The following is a 20,519-nucleotide window of genomic DNA, read 5'->3' on the forward strand; positions in this document are numbered from 1 at the left end:
CTTCTCAACGGAAAATAAATGAGGGAGTGGAAAGCACTTACAAACACGCCTGCCTCTCAGGCAAATGGACATCTCTTCGGTTTAGAAAGTCATGTTGTCTTGTTCCCTAAGAGGTTACAAGTGTTCTTTTTACTTAGTAACAGGTGTAAGAGTGTTTCTATTCCGGGACTACGCTCTGCCCTCATCACCATGAAAAGTAAAGCCATGTTTTTGCTTGGTGCACGGTTATAGCATAAAGGTTACTCCAGCCTCAAGGAACGAAGCATCCTTGCATAGCATAGTCCAGCTGGAGTTAAGAATCTCACCCAAATCATTTCACATGTGACCGCAAGTGAATGAAGGAGGGCTACGTGTTGAGTAATTCTGACTTGCAGATCACACTGTCAATGTTGGGAGGTATTCATGGCAGCTCGCAGTTGTGGTACAACCCCTACACCACCTGCCCTGTCCCATCCTGCACTCACTTCTGTGGCTCTAGGTGTGACAGGTAAATCAGGATCTGTTTAGTATTTGTGAGTTAGATTTTCTTTCGGCAAAAGGCTGAAACAATTTGGCTCCAGGTGAAAGTTTATAAGCTGTTTGCAGAATGTTAAGTTGGCTACTACTGTTTGGGTCATAGCTTCAAACCCCTGGGCTTGCTTTAGTTATCTTAGAAATTCCAGGACAAAAAAAAAAAAAAAAAAAAAAAATCTCAAGGAAACTCCCAAGAGTGATGCCCAAACTATTAAGATTGGGCCTAGCTGACCTGGCCCAATATATCCATCATGGGCAACGTGAAAGGGGAGTTCTAGAGGCAGTAGTTCCCCAGGGCCTAACAAGCAAGGAAGGAGATTGCTGATGGAACTTTGGTCTCCTGCCCCCTCCCTCTAGGGGACTCCTCTCTGTTTGCTTTCTCTCCTCAAACCACTTGCCAGAGTCACCCTAAATGCAGTGCTGTGGCAGCCATGCTGCCTCCATCAAACAGGGCTGTGCAAGATCCCTGTTTCTATAGCTACTTTACCACCTGGCATGGGACGCCTAACATAAACTGCCATGCGAATAATCATGGATTTGTGATAAGCCTAGAAGGCTCTGCTGCCAAAGCAGGGATCCACGGATAACCAGGAGATGGCCAGTATATCCTAAACGAGCTCCAGGCAAATAGGGACTTTGGCAAAGGGACTCCCTGAGCAGAACCCTCACTGCAACTGCAGCCTGCCCACCCTGAAGCCCAGGGATGCAAGAATCTGGGGTCAGTTTTTTTTTTTTTTTTTTCCAAAAGGACATCAAGTTTTCTACTCTGAGGAGCCGAAGTGTGATATGGTAATATACAGTAAAATATGCAGCCCAGGGCAAGACAGCCACATTGCACTGGCTCACACTCACATTTCAAACACCCCTGGTTCAGGCTTTAGGCACATTAGCAACTTGGGGACAGCTAGACACTCCCCTTAAATGCACATATTCATTCTTTTCATGGGTTATAAACTACTTTATGTCTCATCTCGAAACTTAACATTTAAAATATGGGAAGCTTCTAATGATAGTAGAAGTCCTTGCACTTCTATTTATTGGATGATTCAGATGTTCAACCTTCTGTGCTTCCCCCAACTGTGGATGACTGGAGAGAAAGTTAGAACTGTTGGGTGACTTATTGAAAAAGTTCTGTCACTTGGTTCAGTTTTAGTCTCTTCCCTGGGCTGCGGTCTTGCTGGACAAGTCAGTTTAATTAAAAACGCTTAGAATTGGTGTTTATAATGGAAATGCTGCCTCCAGCTTCCTACGGTTGTGGGATTAATCTATCCTAGGGAAAGTTTAGTAACTATGATGTCATTTGCTACTTCTTGCTAGGAAGAAAGAAAACATCTGGTAGTGGATTTTCCAAATTTGAAGCAAAACCATAATCTCACCTCAAAAACAAACGAACAAACAAAAAGCAAAAAAACCCCAAACCCAAACCCAAACACACACACACACACAAAAACCTGCCACCATCTGAAAAATGTAGCTACTCATTCTCATCACCTATTGTAGCTCCCATCTATGGCAACAAAAATAAGTGTGCATTTTAAAAAGCACAACTTTATTACTGAAGGGGAACAAACTGAATGGCATGCGCTGACAAAATGCCACATTATTTGCTAATCCTAATATGTTATTCTTCTTTAAGATTTGCTTTTCTCAGCACCAATTCAATTATAGATGCTACAAATCCTTCTGACATTTAATTCCCTCTTGTCAGAGAGTAGTAAATGTATACAGTACATGCACAGCTTTCCCATTAAGATGTTAATATATATTGGAGCGCACTGGCCTCTATGCAGCATAACCTTTCTTTTCTGTCTTAGAAAGTGGAAGAGAAGGAATAAACGTAAAGCAATGAAATCATGAAGACTCCCATATAGCATTCTAGGCGTCTAGTACTACTCGGCAGCTGCATTCAATTCTAGCGACGTAGCTGCAGCTATACTAACATGTCAAAGGAACTATATTAAGCTACTTGAAAGAAAACTGCAGTGATCATCCTCATCGTGCCACTTGGAGCTCAGTATGTGTTCATTTAAATTAGAAGTCCTGCACATAGACTTTTGGCTGTACATTGTCAGTACTCAGTGACCAGGACTCAGGGCTCTCTTAAGACTGTTACTGCCTTGCACTGCTGTCCGGGAAGAGTCGGGGACAGGCGGGAACAGGGGATGAGGTAGGAGCTCACCCCTTGCATGGCCCATGGGAGATGCACTGGACTTGCTGTCGGATCTGGGATAGGCATTGAGCTTCATCGCTTCCTCTGTGACTTCAGCCAGGTCAAGCAGGCCCTCTGAGCCATTGAGGACAATTATATACTTCCAGGGTCACTTTGAGAGGCCACTGTGATGCTGAAAATGAAAGTGCCTCTCTGGCTTATGGCTTAGAGTATCACAGGGACTCAATAAGTGTTTGCCAAATTTAAATCTGCTATGTTAAAGTCTAAGGAGGGCCTTATTCCAGTTCTCATCACCAACCCAAGGGAAATAATGATTAATTCTTTGGGGGTAAGTGCTGTACTGAATACTCAGCATTGTCTACACAAGGTGAGATGCCCAATCAATGCTTACTGAGTTGAAGTCACCGAGTTCTTTCTTTTCATTTATACAGAATGGACACACAGTGTAACCAGTGGCCTAGCTGTCCTCTATGGAGGTCAAGGCCATGGGCCTGGCCGCTGAAGGCCATCTAGCTCAAGTTATGATTCAGCTACAACATTTGAGTATCAGGATATTAAATGCTGTTGTCAGCTAAATATGAGAACAACTGTTTTTTTTTTTTAATGCTGATTTTTCTCCCAGCTCAAGTTACTTGATTTAGTTAATTTAACCCTACAGTGGAAATGACTAGATGCAAATCCTCCCAAGACATTTAGCGTCACGAGGGAGAGCAAAAGCCATACGTATGACTCCCCTCTACTCATCTTGTGGCAGTATGGGTTTAGAAGTGTGATCGCCCTTTCCATTTCAAGCAACAGGAAGGCACTGAGGATGACACCAGAGTTTTCCTTGAAGGAGTATACATCTGATAAGGAGGACAGAGTTGTCACGTATTTCCAGACATAGATTTCCTACTAGAATCTCTCTCTGGATAAAGATGCTTCAGTGGACCTCAGGCATTTGGGGGTGTGAGGAGGATGGATTAATGAACATGGTGAAGTCACCCCAAAGCAGTGTCCAACCTGTAGAACTGGAATTGACACTTTGCACTGTGGCCTGCCAACTCTTTTAGTTTGGAGGAAAAGTTCCTATTTGATGGTCTCCTTCCTCCCCACGGTGGAAACAGGAGCATGTTGGATTATGGGGAAGATCAGCAGTAGGACGAAGTTCAAACTCACATTGCGGGAAAGTCAGACAAGCTGACATGGGCCTAATATGATTTTTTTCAGTTTACTGCCTTGTACTAAATTGAATTTTAAAAGAAGGGAATTTACATGATTTGACCTTTTCCAACCCATCACTTTTTCATGATGTTTAGGACTACCTTGGTGGGAAACCCACCCCATAATTTAGGGGAAATCACTGGGACAATGGCACTAAAGTCCTGGAGCAGAGTTTAGGTCTTCTTTGAAGGACAGAAATGCTGGGAAAAATCATTCCAGGTTAGTCAGTGCATTGCCCTGTACCTGATGGGCCATGGAGGGCCTGACTTTTCCTCTCCATTCCCTGGTGCACACACTGAACTGACGCCCCAGCGAAAAGACAGCTGTGGATTTGACAGGGGGACGGATGACCGCTCCAAGCCAAAGTCCTCGATTTCCTCTAGAGGCAGGAAGACCCAGGTTCAAATTGTGACTGTCTCTTAGGTGAATCACTTAAACCCCTTAGGCCTCAGTTTCCCTATTTGTAAATGGAGACTAATAAGCCTTCCTTAACAATCTTGCAGGATTTCCCCAAAAATCTTCCCATGGCTGGCTCATTCTCATTCATTGGGTCTTCCTGTCCCAGTGGCCTTCCCTGGTGAGCTTTACTAAACCAGTCTCCACCTCCTTCCAGCCTCAGTCTCTTGCTTTCACTTAAATCAGTTTGATTTTTTTTCATAGCACTTGGTACTGTCCGAAATTAACTTGTGTTTTGAGTCTGTCTCCCCCCAGCCAAACACATCACCCCCAGGAGCGTGAAGTTCACGGCAGATCCAGCTCACACCCAGCCTTGCTCACTGCTGCATCCCTGGTTCCCGGCCCAGAGCACAAGAAGCTCAAAATAATCTTGTAGGATGAATAATGAGAGATATTCATTATCCAATGAGATAATATGTGTGAAAGAGCTTCGTAAACTATGAAGTACAGTACAGATACAAACGAGATCACATCACACCTTTAGGTTTGTGGGCCATACCTTAAATGGATTTTTACAGCCTACTTGGTTTTTTAATGTTTTCCTTATTATCATTATTGTCAGTCTACCAAAAGAATGAAATAGCCTGTTTGCCAAATCTATGCGGGGGTCGGCAAAGGAAAGAGGTTTTGCTTAATGTTATGGCCAATGACAGCTTCTCACACACATTTCAAGAAAGTTCAGCCAGGACTTCACATTCTCAGTAACCAGATGGCCGTATAATCCACTCCAGGACCGATAATCTGGATTGAAGGGCCTTTAAGTGCTTCTGTTATCTAAATTTAGACTATATACTGAAGCCATGTCTCTTGTGTAATCTACTTAGGGGACTGTAGTTGGTTTACCTAGATTCCTCCTTGACATTTAGGAAAGGGGTATCAAAGCCATTTAGAACTTGGCCTCCACCCACACTTTTTTGTGCATTGTGAGGGAGATGTTGTAGAGTTTTTAGGGATCATCTTCTTGCTTGTAGGGCAAGAGTTGAAAATATGTTTTGGGGAATCGTGACAGCTTTGGAATTTCTTGTCTGTGCCTTTGCTTCAAAAGCAGAAGACTGATGGGTTGCTTGGATTGTTCCGGAGGGCCACTCTCTGCCATGCTGTGTATTTGCCACCTCACTCCACTACTCAAGTCCCCAAGGCCCCTCCACTGCTGGAGGGAGGGAGGCAGTTGGAGACATTTTTTAAAAGTTTTAAAATAAAATGGAAGGATAAATATGCTTAAAGCTATTCTATTCCACATGGGTGGCAATAACCACCAGCTGTCACCAGGAAACGGCAGATGTAATTGATAAAACAATTCAAAACTCTTGTGGATCCATCATCAATAAAGTTAACACCCAAAAAGTAAATGAAAAGGTTCAAAGTCGAACTGGATAAGCTCCCCAGGCCTGCCAATAATTAAATCAGTGAGCTACACGCAAGCATAATTTTTTTATGCAGATTAAAGAGGAGGATCAGCTGGGCGACTTGCTTTGCTGGGTGAGGATGGAGCACCATATGTTGCTTATGAAATTGTCATTAACTGAGGTGGCGCTGGTGAAAGGGGGAAGTGGGGATGAGGGGGGCAAGTCAAAGGCAGACCATCATTATTTGGAAGGAAATTCACTATAGAACATTTACCCACAATATGGAAAGGATGCAGTTTCTACCCTGGCGCAGGAGGGAATGGACGATAATGTTATTCATTACCACAGTTTAGCATTAAATGTGCAACACCTACTCTAATTTATTGATGGACTGTTTAAGACGGGTGTTAACCTGTTTGTCTTGTATTATAATTGAATTCAGTCTCTAGGCTACAGAATTTGAGAAGTTCATCCTTTCTCAATCAATATGCTCCCCTTCAGTGACCCATTTCAAGACAGCTTCATAAAAAATAATGTATTTTGTTTTAATAAATTTAAACACTATGACAGCTGCTCAATTTTTATTGGTTGTTTTTTTTTTCCCTTCAGATGTCTCTTTGCTGCCGAGTGAAGCCAAGCTCACAATCAATAGTAATTGATTAATCAGCATCCCCTTTGAACAAAGGTGCTAATCAGTTTTTGATTAGTTCATCAAACCAGATGCAAAGGCAGCCCAGCCCCAGCCTGATAGTTCATCAGTGTTCTACATGACTTACGGCTCCCGAGCAATATATGACTGCAGTGTTCCTGGAGGCAGTGGGGGACGGGGGCAACGTAATTATTAATTTAACTGAATTATTATGAACACAAACAGTTGTTGGTTTATTGCTCCTGACTTGGGTGATGGATAGAACTGTGGCAGGGACCCATCTGACAAGGTGCAGTGCTGAGACCTGGAGTACTCCTAATTGATGATGCTGGTGGCAGGGGTGGATGGGTGATTTAGTCACATTTTCCCAAAGAGGAGAAAGATGACTTTGGCATATCTGAGTGATCCTTGCCTGGCTAATACGCCAAGAGGGATCGGGGTCAAGCCAACCCACGAGCTTCCTTAGGATCCTTGAGAAGATCCAATCACCAGGGCCACTGTGTCAGACAGTTATTTTATTTAGAGTCAGTGTCAGAGCTCAGAGTGTCTGCCACTAGGGGGGCAGCAGAAACTGCTTATTTCCAGTATTACATTTTAAGCAGGGAGAAGGACTTCTCTACCCACAAATAAGAGGCAAAAACGAAACTCTCCCTTGATGGGCTGGCTATCTTTCTAATCTTCTACTTATTTATCTAAATTCATTGATTTGGAAATTCATTTATTCATCCAACAAGTGCCAACTGGGTGCTGGCACATGGCGGGTGTACAGCAGTGAGCGAAACCGACGTGGCCTCCTGGAGCTTCTATGCTAGAAAAATCCAACAGCTAAACTCAAACTGGGACAGGCTACCTAACAGAAAGTGATGATATCCTTGAGCACTGACAGAAGCACACAGTAGGCAAAAAATCTATGGCATCTTGAAAAACTGGGCAGTACTACCTTATTTTCTCACTGGGTAAGACTTATAGTTAAGAACTGCACCTCAAAAACCAACTATTCCTGGGAGCTTCCATGGAAACTCTCCGGGAAGGGGCAGTATGGAACTTTCCTTTCCAGTGGGCTTCAGTAAGACTCTATGGTCCTGTGGCTTAGTTTCTCTATTGCAATGATAAGGATGGGGCTTTGCTTACTGATTTATTAAGTGACTGATGGAAATGTTTAAGAAGCTGCGTGCAGTTGGTTGGCAGTGAAGTTCCACAATATCACAGGAGCTCATATAACTGTTTAGCTCTGACCACTTTAAATCTCCTCCCTCCCTCCCTTTTAGGATATGCTTCTTATTCTGGATTAGTAACACCTAAATCCTGGAATCAAGCATGAAACCTACTTTTGCAAGAGCTCAGTGTGCTGTGAAAAAGGTCTGAGGTGGATAATTAGTTTACATCATGGTGTGTGACAAAACAATTGTCCCCCCCTTCCTCCCTGCCCTTCCCCACCCCCTACTTCTAAGATAACTATAACATGGCTTTTCTAGTCTATTCTACAGAAGCAGACAGTCCATATGAGTTGTTTGTTGTTTTTTTTTTTAAAGATCTTGTCACATAATCCAACATCCATAAACTGCTTCCTAATGCAACAAAATTTCTCCTAACCCATTATATATCTAGGATGTAAACATTATTTTAAGCCATTGAACACCAGAACGGCTTTAGTATAATCCCAAAGGTAACTTGACCCCTACTGTATTAATAGCATTGGCCCCAATCCAAACTATAAATATTACTACTACAGGGGAGAAAGGTGGGTGGGTGAGTGGGGAGGAGGAAAGTGTTGATAAAAATTTGTTTTTTTGTTAGTCTCAAAATCCATACTTGCTAACGGATTGCTCAGCAAACCAGATGGCCATTTGGTAGAAGTGGATGGAGCGCCCACAGGTTGGACACTGCAGTGCCTTACCTAATGACTAGCCCTTACCTGAGAGGTCCTCACTGTCCAGTTCTTCTGCGGAATTGGGCAACTGAGTAAGGCCTTACAAGTAAAAACAAATCGTTTTTCTTTTCATTCCTCAAGGGACATAAACAAAACACTTAAGAACTGAGGATGAATTTCTTAAAAAACATGAGCCAAATCTCTTGCTATCTCTCTCTATTTTTGGATAGCTTGAATGTATTAATCCGTAAGTACGTTTCTTCAATTATATAATTTTGTTATTGATACTCAATCGAGGCAGAAAGATTCCTCAGTCTCCACTGTTCAAAGCACATGAAACATGAAGGTGAATGCTTAAAATCACTCATTCATAACAGCATGCAAAAAGAAAAAAAAATCAATAAAGCCTGATTGTTAGCTGTCGATGCTCTATATATCTCTTAAATACAAACGTATTTAGATGTTACATACTGATGTATGTACATTTTAGTTCACATTTTACTGTAAATTGAAATCCTTTGCCAAAACTGACAAACACAGTTCATTATCAATTGATGATGATCTTGGAACACGTATTTCAAAATGGTACAGCATCTGCTAACTGCAGATTACAGGTTATGCCTTCATCAGAAAATCTGATTCACAAAATGATTTTTTAAAAAGGAGAATTTCATAAATCAATGATATTCCTGAAAAAGAAAACCCTCAAAGCTGAAAAAGCAGTTAGGCCAGGAGGTAATCAAGCAGGGACTTGAAATGCCTATATCCGAGCCAACCCCAATGCTGGCCAGCTGAGGTGGTTCTCAGCTAGCTCTGACTTGAATTAAAGAGGTGAAGAGGGAAGTAGATAAACAAGGGGAGGCTCAGGCAGGGGACAGCTTCCATTTCCTCATGCTTTATTTGTGGGCTGACCCTTCAATGATGTTTATTAAACAACACAAAATGTTGTGAAGACAGTCAGGGCAGCCTTTACTGGTTCTTTGCTGTTCTGCTCAAGGTTCTAGTGACTGTGCCAAGTCCTCTAATTTACACAACCTCTCTAATGAAATTTGTCACTTTCGAAGTTGTTTGTGGACCTATTCAACGGCAAGGTCTTGGAAGACAGAGGCAAGTGTTGTTTATTTTTGCGTCTTCCCTTCTCCAACAGCCATGCGCAAAGTATATTTTCAGTAAGTATTTGCTGAATTAATGATTTGGGAGTAATGCTCAAACAGAGCATAAAAGCAACCAAAACAAATGCTCTAGAAGCAAGTAATGTCAAACTGATTGCACTATTTTAAAAAACCCAAATTAACCAAAACAATTGTGTGCAAATGATCACTAAACTTTGCATTTGGTAAGAGGCTTGATAAAGAAGCTGAATGCATATTGATAGCCAGGTTGATTCTTTGAAAGGAGGCTGTCACACCATCAACCCTTGAGGAAGAAGAATTTCCACCATGACACTTGGGTGCCAATAATCAAGGGCAGGTACCAATTAAAGATGGGAATCCACAGGTGTTCCCAAATATGGATTTAGGCAACTACAGGGCAAGCAATGAGCAATGCAGTAAGTTACAGAGGCAACTGAGTAGGGATGCTATCCATTTGTTCTGAAATCTGATTGGTTGACAGTGTTCCTATTGCTAATCGGCGTTATCCATTGTATAAAGACTGATGAATACAATTATTTGAATAACTGTTATAAATGGGCAACAAAAAGTACTTCTCTGTAGTTAATTATGAATTCGCAGTTCTCAGAAGGCTAATCCCTCACTTCTGTGTGGCCCAGTGAATATCAAAGTGTTCTACATCCGTGCTTGGTGCCCACTGAACCATATTAAACAAGGGTGTTTCAAGTAGGCAGCTTCACTGCTAAAGGCTTATTTCCTTGTGGAGGGCATTAGAAAGCTAATTTTAAAAAATAAAGACAAATATGTTTATGAAACACCATTGATATGCAAAGTTTTCCATTAAAAAGCAACAGACAGTTGATATACACCTCATTAAAGCTGAGACTGTCATTTTTAATGGCATCAACTTTAAAATATACCAAATCATCTGGAATCTACTGTTCAGATTATGTTCTAAAGCGGGAAGCCATTTAGGCTAGTGGTGTTAAATTTGTTTTTGTAGTCCTATTGTATTGTATGAATCTATAGTGCTCTGCCATACTTGGATAATTTCTGAATAAATATAATTAGGAAGAATCGACTGAGGCACAAGTGTATAAGTGAAGACAAGCAAAATTTACCTCCTAAAATTGCTTTGGCTTAGGTATTTTCTTTCATGTTAAAAATTATACACCTCTCATTTTCTCAAAGAAAAAGACAAAGATGCATTTTATGAAGCAGAGAACATTCTTCAAAGGAAAACTTCACAATTTAACAATAAATGGGAAATTACTTCTTGGTTCTTCTCTTTAAACTTTCATATCGTCCATTAAAGCCCTTTCTAGTCACTTCTAATTCAAATGTATTCAACACATTTCTTTAAACTTTGTTAAACAAATGAAAGTTTACTTTTTTGTCCATATGGAATTTTCTCGAGCAATTAATAAAGTCCTAAGGTGCAATCACGATAATTTAATATATGCACGGTCTCTTCTACAGAGACTTGTATTTCACCTTTTCATGGTGGTACAATGTGCTGTAACATACCCTAAGCCTTCTCAGAGAGTGCTTTTGTAGTTGTGATTCCTCCTTTTCGACAGTAATTGCTGGCTGCTAAAAGTGGTATGATGTGGCAATTTTAAACCAGGGTAAGGAAAAACCTCAGAAAATTAGAAATGATAAATCCTAGAGACATTCAAATAAATTCAAGGTCAAGTGAAATTTAAGTGCTATGGGTTCAGTTCATCAGGGTATCACTACTTTTTTCAGAAAATTTCAAAATAGAATGATCAAATAAAACCTTTAGAAAACAAAAACTTAGCCCACTGGCCCTAGTATCATTCCCATTATGAAAAACAAAGTAGGCGATGGTCTCTCTCTTACCTAAGCAGCATACATCTGATCACTTGGCCATATTATGGAAACTGTTACTTCCACCACCAGCCATGAGTTCAGACGCCCCTGGTAGTTTTAATCTAAAAACTCAGTCATCCTGTTCTTCCTGCTTTGTCAGCTTTTGTGGAGAGTTTTTCCCTTCTTCCCATTAGCAGAAATTTGGTTCACGCCGTTAAACAGTAGCACATTGTTTCCAAACTGCATATCAAGGCTGAAACACAATCTTCAGGTCCTGCAGCCATTTGTAAACCTCTTTAGCTTTTTTCTTGTGTAGAACGTACAATGTCTGCAGAGTCCCTTGACTGAATGACAGCCTTTGAATGCCACTGTTATGTGCTCATACAGAGAGATGTACAGAGAGGTACATACACGGATGGTGGACATAGCGGTTGTCATAATGCGCACTGCTGGCTGTTGTCCTTCAAAAAGGGCTTAGGAGTTTCCCCACAACTGAATATAAAGTAAGATAAGAAAATCTCATGTGCTTTTAGAATTCCATCATGCTCTGCAGGATTGACAAATTAGTCAGAAAAAGGGAGCTCCACGGGGCAGTTAACTGAGGGCGGCAGTTTAGGGCGTGAGCAGGTACCTAGCACAGGCCAAACGTTTTGAAACCAAAACTGACAATTAAAAATTATTCTTCAGAGGGGTGCCCGGTTTGAGTCTCACCACAAATACATAATGAATTAAGAACTGTTTAAAAACTCATTTGGGATATTAAAATTCATGAGATCATCAGCCTTTATTAAGAGGTAGAAAAAAGCAAGAAGGCAGGTAGACTTGAAAATAATAAAATGGGTGGGGCAGGGAGAGAGAGAGAGAGAGAGAGAGAGAGAGAGAGAGAGAGACACCTCAAACCCAGAGGAAGCCAGCTGACTGCAGTGCAGCAAAAGCACAAGCACTATTCCAGACCATGGGCATGCTGTCACCCGACCCCTCACATGGGGGAGGAGGGTGGGGAAAGGGACAGGGGACACATAGGGCAGAAAAGGAACAAGGCACAAGACACAGAGAGCACCCACATCTGAACAAACAAACAAAAACCATCACACGCACCCACACATCAATAACCGTAACGACTACATCATCCGTGCGTGAAATCACTCATGCATTTCTGCCATCAATTTCAGACCAAGTGGTATCAGGATTTGGCAGAGTGTTTTTTGCATTGCTCAACATGCACACATAACACAGGATTCTTCCTGTCCAGGCCTTAAGGATGAGCTCCAAAAACACAAATGCTCAAGATCCTTATTTAAAGAAGATCCCTTGTGTCAGCCTAGTCTAAAAATCCCATTCTTACACTCACATTTATCTTTACTATCAATTAGATCCTTAAAAACACATTGTGGATAATTGTTATTTGGGTTTTTTTTTGGAGAAAATCCATTTGATTTTCAGTCATGCCCATGCACTTCTAACCTTCCAATACATGCTTATTCCAATCAGGTATTGGTAAGAACAAATGGTCAACACACATAAACAACTGGTATAAACTTCATACATACTCTAGCAACACAAGCTTGAATAAAATTTTTTAATGAGTCTTCAAAGGGAAAGCTTTAAAAAAATTATTATTTTTCTTCTTCATTTTATGAAAGACAAGAGAAATATGGAAGGAAATCCAGTATGAAAATTGAAGACCAGTAAAATGGTCACAGCTAGTTAACCTCATATGTCTTGTCATTTAAGTTGCTAAGTCATCAAACCACTTAACATTTTTCTAGGCCCAGATTGCCATAACGAACATCTCAAGATTATTCTCAAATGAGTCTAGTGAAATGGTTGCGGTGCTGAAGAAGTTGGGTTTTTCAGCTACAACTCACTAGAATGCAATCAGTTCTATATCTTCATCTCTTTGAAATCTGGTTCCCTGCTTTGTAATTTCCACCATGTTCTATTATATTACTTTCTCTATCCTGATGATTGACCTGGAAAGTTTTGCCCCTGTCAAGTAAAATTTTAGATATTACTGTGGCTTTCATTAAAGCTTTTGGCTGTGGGCTAGAGAGTATGTTGTTCAAAATAGTGTTTGGAGCCCTTTGTGAAGATGCTCTGAGGATTCTGGACAAATTGAAGAATTTATTTATAAATGCACGATACAGGGATCAGCCTGGATTATCCAGCATTTCTCTATTTCTCTGCTGTTAAGGAGTCCACCTTAAAGTATGACATATATACGTATATATATACACACACACATATTTTATATATATAAAATATAGTAAGGCTATTCTTACTTTCTATTCACTCCCTCCCCCAATTTCTTGGCTTTAGGTATATTTTTCATACACTGCTAGTCAATAACATCCTCCTGAAGTTATCACTGGCTTAAACATTGTCCCCAAACTAATAAGATGGCAGTTGCTTCTCATAGTACATAAACACCTCTGTATCCTGCCACAGGAATGCTATAAAGTCCTTCTGCAAGTGTCTCTTTATTATACCACAGAAAGAGAGCACTATCCCTTTCTCTTTCTCCAAAGAGAAAGAGTTGATTAAAAATACTACCCTAAAGGCAGCATCGGCTCCTAAATTAGATTCTCATTTCTTAGATTAGGGGACAAATTTCCTACTTTGAATACTCCAACCAACTCTAAGGCCTAACCCACTAGAGTCATATAAGTACATGAGTTTTATTGAAGGGACCTAGAAAATAGAACTCTGGAGCCTTAGGAGATAAATGATCAATATTTCTTCAAAGATCTCACAGAATTCAGGAATCTCATGGTTACATTTGACCCTGTAGTTAATTAGAGGAAGCTCAGAACTTAAAGTATCTTAAAAAGAATAGAGCGAAAATCTCTCAAATTACATTAAAATAACCCTCTGAGAATAATCGATAAAAGTCAGGCGGTGCTCAATTAATGATGAAACCTACAAACGACTAAGCTTAATGGAGTGCAATGCCTGCCATGTAGCAAGTACGGTGGGGCGTTGCCTTAGAAAGTGCAAGTTTTACGCCTAATTGATTTCTCATGATTGTCAGTGTACCTGGCCCCTTTAACTAATTTCATGAACTTTTCCCTTTGCTGCCAATGACAGGAAAGGGCAGAATGAAGGTGGGAGCGAGGAGGTGAGGGATATATCATTCAGTAGCTATATTTGTTTTGCTTTTTCAGAATTCCTCATAGGAAGGTCCAGACATGGGGTGATCTGCCAAGCATCGAGGCCTAACCTTCAAGGACAGCTCCCACAGGGCAGGTTTTGCTTAGAGATTTCCAACTGATAAAAAAGTCATCAAATGTAGGTGTCTTTAAGGAAGTCAGTCTGTGCTGGGAGCTGTTTCTCTAAAAGTTGAATTAACACTACAGGGTTGGCTGATCACCTCTTGTCATTTAAATGATAGATTTCCACCCTGTACAACAACATGCAAAGTGATTAAAGTAGGCCCTTCACCAAACAATTCCCTTGGGTTCGATTATTAAAATTCAGCCCATTTTAAAACTAACATATCTTTCTCTAGGTACAATCTTATCAGGGTTAGATTTGAGCTAAAAAATAAAATAATGTACACATGAAACATGATTCTCATTTTCTGATTGGAGAGACATAGAAAAGTTAATAGACTTATTCCAACCCCCCCTAAGTCATCGGTGAGATGGGACAAGGAGATCATATTTCCTAATGCCCCTCCTGAACTCTATTCACTTAGTTCTTGTCACCTTTTGGTTAAAGACTTAACCAACTTTTTACTATTTTGCCTACAAGACATCCACATACCAATGACTTTTATAAAAAAAGTCCTAGTTAATGCTGTTAAAATTGACACACAATTATCATTCTTGGTTTGGAGAAGTTTACTGCCAAATGGGAGCATAAATTTCTATGAACACATAGAAAATAAGAGTGAACTGGTGAGGGGTGGTGGGGTAAATATGATTGGGAACATAGTTACAGTCATGATCTCTCTAAATAAGGGCAATGACCCCTCCTCATCACCATCATAAATTTAAGCAGGAATCTTCCTCCCTGACCTACCTACCCTTCCATCTCAACTTTACTAAGTGACACGAAGGACTCCTGTTTAAAATTTAGGACTGTAGCCTATAAATAGAAAAGCAACTGGGGCCTTTAATTCAGATGCTGCGGTTTTTAGGCAAATATTGGTGTTTTGAAGGCTCATTCAAGGTGTGGTGGACCTCTAAAAGGAGGACTATGTACAACTGAAACGGTGAGGAGGCCTTGTCTCAGACTGCAACCACTGGCTACTGAACTCACAACAGAAATGACAAGACTTGACACCCTTTCAAGCCTTAACAAATCATAGTATATTTATGAGATCGGTCTACTTGAAACACGATTTCCCTTGAAGACTACATTTCTCTTTTTCCCAGGCTTGCCTTGCCTCTCAGCAGCGCTGAGCAAGTAGATAAACAGTGATGTGATACCAACCGTGAACTGCTGGTTCCGTCGTCGCCGTTGTGTCTACAGACGGGAACAGAGGATTGGAGGAAGGGAAGAAACAGGAGGAACGGCATGCAAAAAAAGGGAAAATGGAAAAAAATGGAACAGATAATATATGAGCAAGCTTTCAAAGAACATCGCGTGACAAGCAATAATAAATGAAAAGCAAAAAGCATTTGAAGTGAGTTGCACTGTTTTAAGACATGCCTTGAGCTCAAAGCTGCGAGCCAGTGAGGAAAACAGTAAATTTTTTGCTTCTGGGGGTCTTGCCAGGACACATATATTTGCTAGTCAATAGTCAGGGAACATGCAAAGTGATGAGAAACACCAGTGCAAACTCAGTGGCTGGTAGACGGCTCTTAACGCATCGAGGCTCAGGACTGCCACAGAAAAGCTCAGTCGGAAGGCTGCTTAAACAATGGATTCATACATTCAAACATTGCCTTTGTTTTAACCCAACACACCCAGGCTCTTGGGCTTCTTGGCTGCCAATTAAGCATCACTGAATCAAATCGCACTTTCAGGATCCTTTTAATGATTACGCTCAGATGCCTGTAGATGAACACACAGGTTTAAGTTTTCCATCCAGTGTATGATTTCAGCAGAGTTTAGCTGGAAATTTCAATTAACTGGGAGGCCATGGCAATGAACGTGTTCAAGGTTTTCACAGATTAGTTTCTGTACGTAAACACACACACACACACACACACACACACACACACACACACACAAATCCATTCTTCACTCTGCAGCTCTTACTGTTACCATCTAAAAGCAGAACCTTTCATGAAAACATCCAAGTCCACACAATCTGCCAAGTGCTACTTCTAATCATAGGACATTCCAAAAATTTGAGTATCCAGCCATCCCTTCGCTCATGATTCAGAACCACGTTCACCATTGTGAGCTGCCAGGTGTCCTGTCTTCACGGCTGGATTAGGAGATAGTGCGGTTATTTTTTTCATTGCCAGGTGAAGTTGCTCTGGAAGAAAATGTTGTTTGTGTCTTTGTTCTTCTATTTCTGATGCTGTTCAAGTTTTCTCCTTCTTCTAACAGGTTTCTAATCCAGGCCTCTGTATTGGCTCCTCATCACAGAAAATTCTTCCAAGGGGCTGGAGGAATTTTCTCTTTACTTTTTGGCTAGAGAGGAATGGGATAAATATCTAACAAAATGCAGAATGAGATTCTTTTTCCAGAGTCGATTTAGCACCACTCTTCTCATCAACCAATTTCATTCCAACGACAGCCCACCTGGCCATGCTTTCATTTTGAGTGCTATACCTCTCAACTGTGCTCTTTCTACTCTCCCCTTCTGGCCAGAAAGGAAGGGTGATATGTAGACAAGAGCTAGTCATCTCTAGACAAAAGCTGGTGGCTGAAGTGGGATTCTGGGTTAAAACTGCAAGTAGTTCCTTATGCTTCTTCTTCTTTTTTTTTTTTTTAAATAATGCAGCTATTTAGCTGGTAACTGTTTTCATGAGTTCTGGAGATTCCAAAACACTCATTCGGACTCGACACAGGCAATGTTTAAATGCACTGGAACTTCAAACATAACTTTTATTTGGTCAAATGAGCCTGGTGCTTCTGATTTATAAATATGACACATGAATTCACACCGGCGTTCCCCTTCAGTTGGCATGCTTTCCTCAGGATCCTGTACCATCAAAAATTAGAACTCTTCTAAGGAGCCAGAGTTAACCAGAGATCTGAAAGGCCAATGCAGCTTAATATAACTGAGCTGAATTTCCGAAGAATAGATGAAGGAAAGAAAACATAAAATACACTGCATAAGAACAAGATACTTACAAGTCAAGTCTGTGTGCATAAAATAGCAGTAAAAAACAATACAGAAAATTGTAAAGTTGAAAGACACTCTATACCAGATCCTCCAGATTGTCCTGACACAGATGACACATCATAGTTGAAACATCCAAGTTCAGCATTAGTTCGCAGCACTTTAAATTTGAGGGACAAAATCAAATGCACATTTGTACACAGACACTTATATGCATGTTAATACACTGTAGAGCTAGGCATTGGCTCCTTTCCAAAATGGAAAGAAAAAAAAAAAAGCAATAAACACTTTGGCTCATTATTTTTGTAGTAGTACTTCTAATATGCCTTATTTTCACCAGCTAAATAATTAGTATAAAATGAAAGAAAGGAAGTAGAGTAAAACCTAAGGGTTAGAGTCCTCAAAAATAATATCTGAACATTAACCAATGACCCCAATTTACTGTCTTCCTACATCACAACACAATGTCAGCTTTAAGATGAAATTAAGCCAAGTGAAGCTGTGCGTCAGCTCCTATGTAGGTACTAGAAAATCCATGAAAGGAAATTCAGAGTGCATCTTGCTACCCCATTCCAGGGATGGGAGATCCATCAATTGCACCCAAAAGAGGAGGAAAAAGGGATGTTGAGAAGGGAACACACATTCTAAAACAGCTAAAAGCAAACACATGTTCAAGTCAAACAACATGGTCACTGCAGCTGGAAATGGCAAAACCATGATCAGCAACGGGGCAGGAGACTGCGGCAGAAACGCAGGCTGGCTACAACGTTTAGAACAAGATTGATCTGGGGAGTCACTGACTTCATTTCTCTAAAAGCATCTAGTATGCTACTTGAACAGAGGCTATTTCAAGTAAAGAATTAAGAAAACCTTCTTTTGAAGTGACTTTGTGCTCCCCGCAGGAGAGCACTGTGACAGCATCTAATTCTCCTTCATAATTGCATTATGACTTCATGCAGAAACCACAGACACCCTGGCTCTGGAGTGAGTGCAACTCAGTGAAGTGGCATGTATTAGGGTATCTTAATCAGAAGACTGGAGAAATGTACAAGCCCACCCTGAGAATCAACTTGTGTGGTCACCATATTGTTTGATAACATTCTAAGTGCAAAGGCAAAATGCAAACAGTAAATTTCCAATATAAGTGATCAATGCTGTAATCAGCTTGAAAAATGAGAGTGTCTAATTGCCCTAACAAAAAGGCTTTTTAAAAACTCATTTTGTTGCTGCCTTAAAAAAATCATCTTTGAGCTAGGCATGAGGAAAATAAGTCACAAAAAGTTGAGCTGGACTTATGGTAGTGTTGGGTTACGAAATTTAAAAGGCCCAGCTAAGATATCGTCTCTATTTTCATTTTAATTACAGTGAGGGTAAATTTATTGTACATTTATTTTATATGGCCCCCCCAAAACCAATCCCATGTTCTTGAAAACTCAGTGAGTATGTATGATCTTAATAGTCACTCTCTGGCTGTTTTATGAGTATAATCAAACAAGGTATCCAAGGAAGGGCCCTGCACTGTTATTGGAAAGATGACCATTTTTCTCAATATTGACTTCTTAGTCTCCCAGTCCTACAAAAAGTTTATAGCATCCTATCTCGAATAAATGAAACATCACCTATATTTCATGTTACAGCATATTTACAAAATGAAAAATGTCTGACAATGTGTAAAATTAGAGACGCTAGCCATTTAACCAAGTAGAAAAAAAAATTAAAAAAAAAGACCGCACAAGAGGCAGCTGGGCAATATTTAGTTGAAACAGTCATGTGTAAGCTCCACTGTGGCATATTCTAATCCTTTCATATGGATTCTCTCCAACTTAGAATTGTTCATTGAGTGTGACAGACTGGGGGTTTAAAACTAATCCATAAATTGGTCCATGGTTTCAAACACAACGGGTGCCATAAATGAAAATGAAAATCCTAGAGCAAAATTAAATTCACAACCTAAAATACTTTTTCTTCCCCAATTGATCTGTGGTGTTTCTACCTTACAGGGCACGGACTCACTGCGAGACTGCGTTTTGGGGTGCGTGTGAGCAGGGTCCACATTAAAAAATGCACGGTGTAATAACCCACAGAACCCAATCTACTCGAAAGCAGAGTTAAATTGTAAAGAAATGTAAATTCTCCCATTTTGATTGTCATAAGCTTAAATGAAAGCATACTAAGCAGTCCAGACATATTTTAATACACTTTCCCCCAGTTTATTTTCTTAACTAAAGTCAATAAGAAGCCAATGGGTTTTCTTAATTGAATTCCCCTTCAGTTTGTGTTATGGAGGTGCTTTAAATCTAGACACTAGGGCAGGCAAGGAATTCCCCTGACAATTTTATTTTCATAGTTGTGCTGTGCTGGCCCAATATATATTAAATATAGGAGTTTTCCCCCCCTTTTTCTTTCAGCTTATTTGAAATCTATTGAAAGCAAAAATAAGTGCTGGAAAATTGAACTCTGAAATTTATTTTCTACTGGTTTTCTGGTTAATTTTCTTTCTACCTATGTTATTCTTTAATTAAACTCCCATTTCTTAGGGATGGGAAAAGTGGATAAAGGTACTAAAGAACTGAAGGTAAAAGGCCCCAATAGGAGAGCCATAATAAAACTTTTTTTTTACTTTTTAATGTCATCTCCCCTATGAGTGAAGAGACTGCATGTCACATAACAGCAGGAAGGGGAGTTGATTTTTTTTTTTTTTTTTTTTTGGTTAAGCAATTTCAAGTTTTGTTAAAAGCTTCTTCAGAATTGTTCACTAGTGTTGCTGTACCCCTGAGATCTTTTCATTTGCAAACCAGATGTTCTGCAAAATAATAGGAATCTGTATAGTGGTTTCATTTAACAAGGAAAACAATTCCTGTATCATGTTCTCCAGAATGCTAGGTAGAAGAAGGGATAGAGAAGGGGAAGGCACAGGGGAAGGGAGAAAAAGAGGGTGTTGCAAGGAGGGTGGTGACTTAAGAGGGAAGAGGCTCCTTAAGTCCTAGCAAATATTCATCTTATGTTACACACAGGAGGGCTGGATTCTTCCTGCTAAGTCCTTTATTTCCCACTACCAAGACAGCTCCAACTATCATTTTCTAATCCTGAGAAATCTATATTCATGATATTATTTATTTGCAT

At 40.3% G+C, this 20,519-nt stretch overlaps 1 protein-coding gene across 1 annotated transcript in view; it reads right to left on the reverse strand.

The window, feature by feature from the left end:
• Positions 1-20,519, reverse strand: part of CADM1 (cell adhesion molecule 1) — a 721,502-nt gene that overhangs the window by 5,944 nt on the left and 695,039 nt on the right. Inside the window, exon 10 of the mRNA XM_012748005.2 lies at positions 15,590-15,622. Coding sequence (XP_012603459.1) covers positions 15,590-15,622 — 33 coding nt within the window. The remainder of the gene's footprint in view (positions 1-15,589; positions 15,623-20,519) is intronic.

Source organism: Microcebus murinus, chromosome 4, assembly GCF_040939455.1.
Source record: "Microcebus murinus isolate Inina chromosome 4, M.murinus_Inina_mat1.0, whole genome shotgun sequence".
NCBI lineage: Eukaryota > Metazoa > Chordata > Mammalia > Primates > Cheirogaleidae > Microcebus > Microcebus murinus.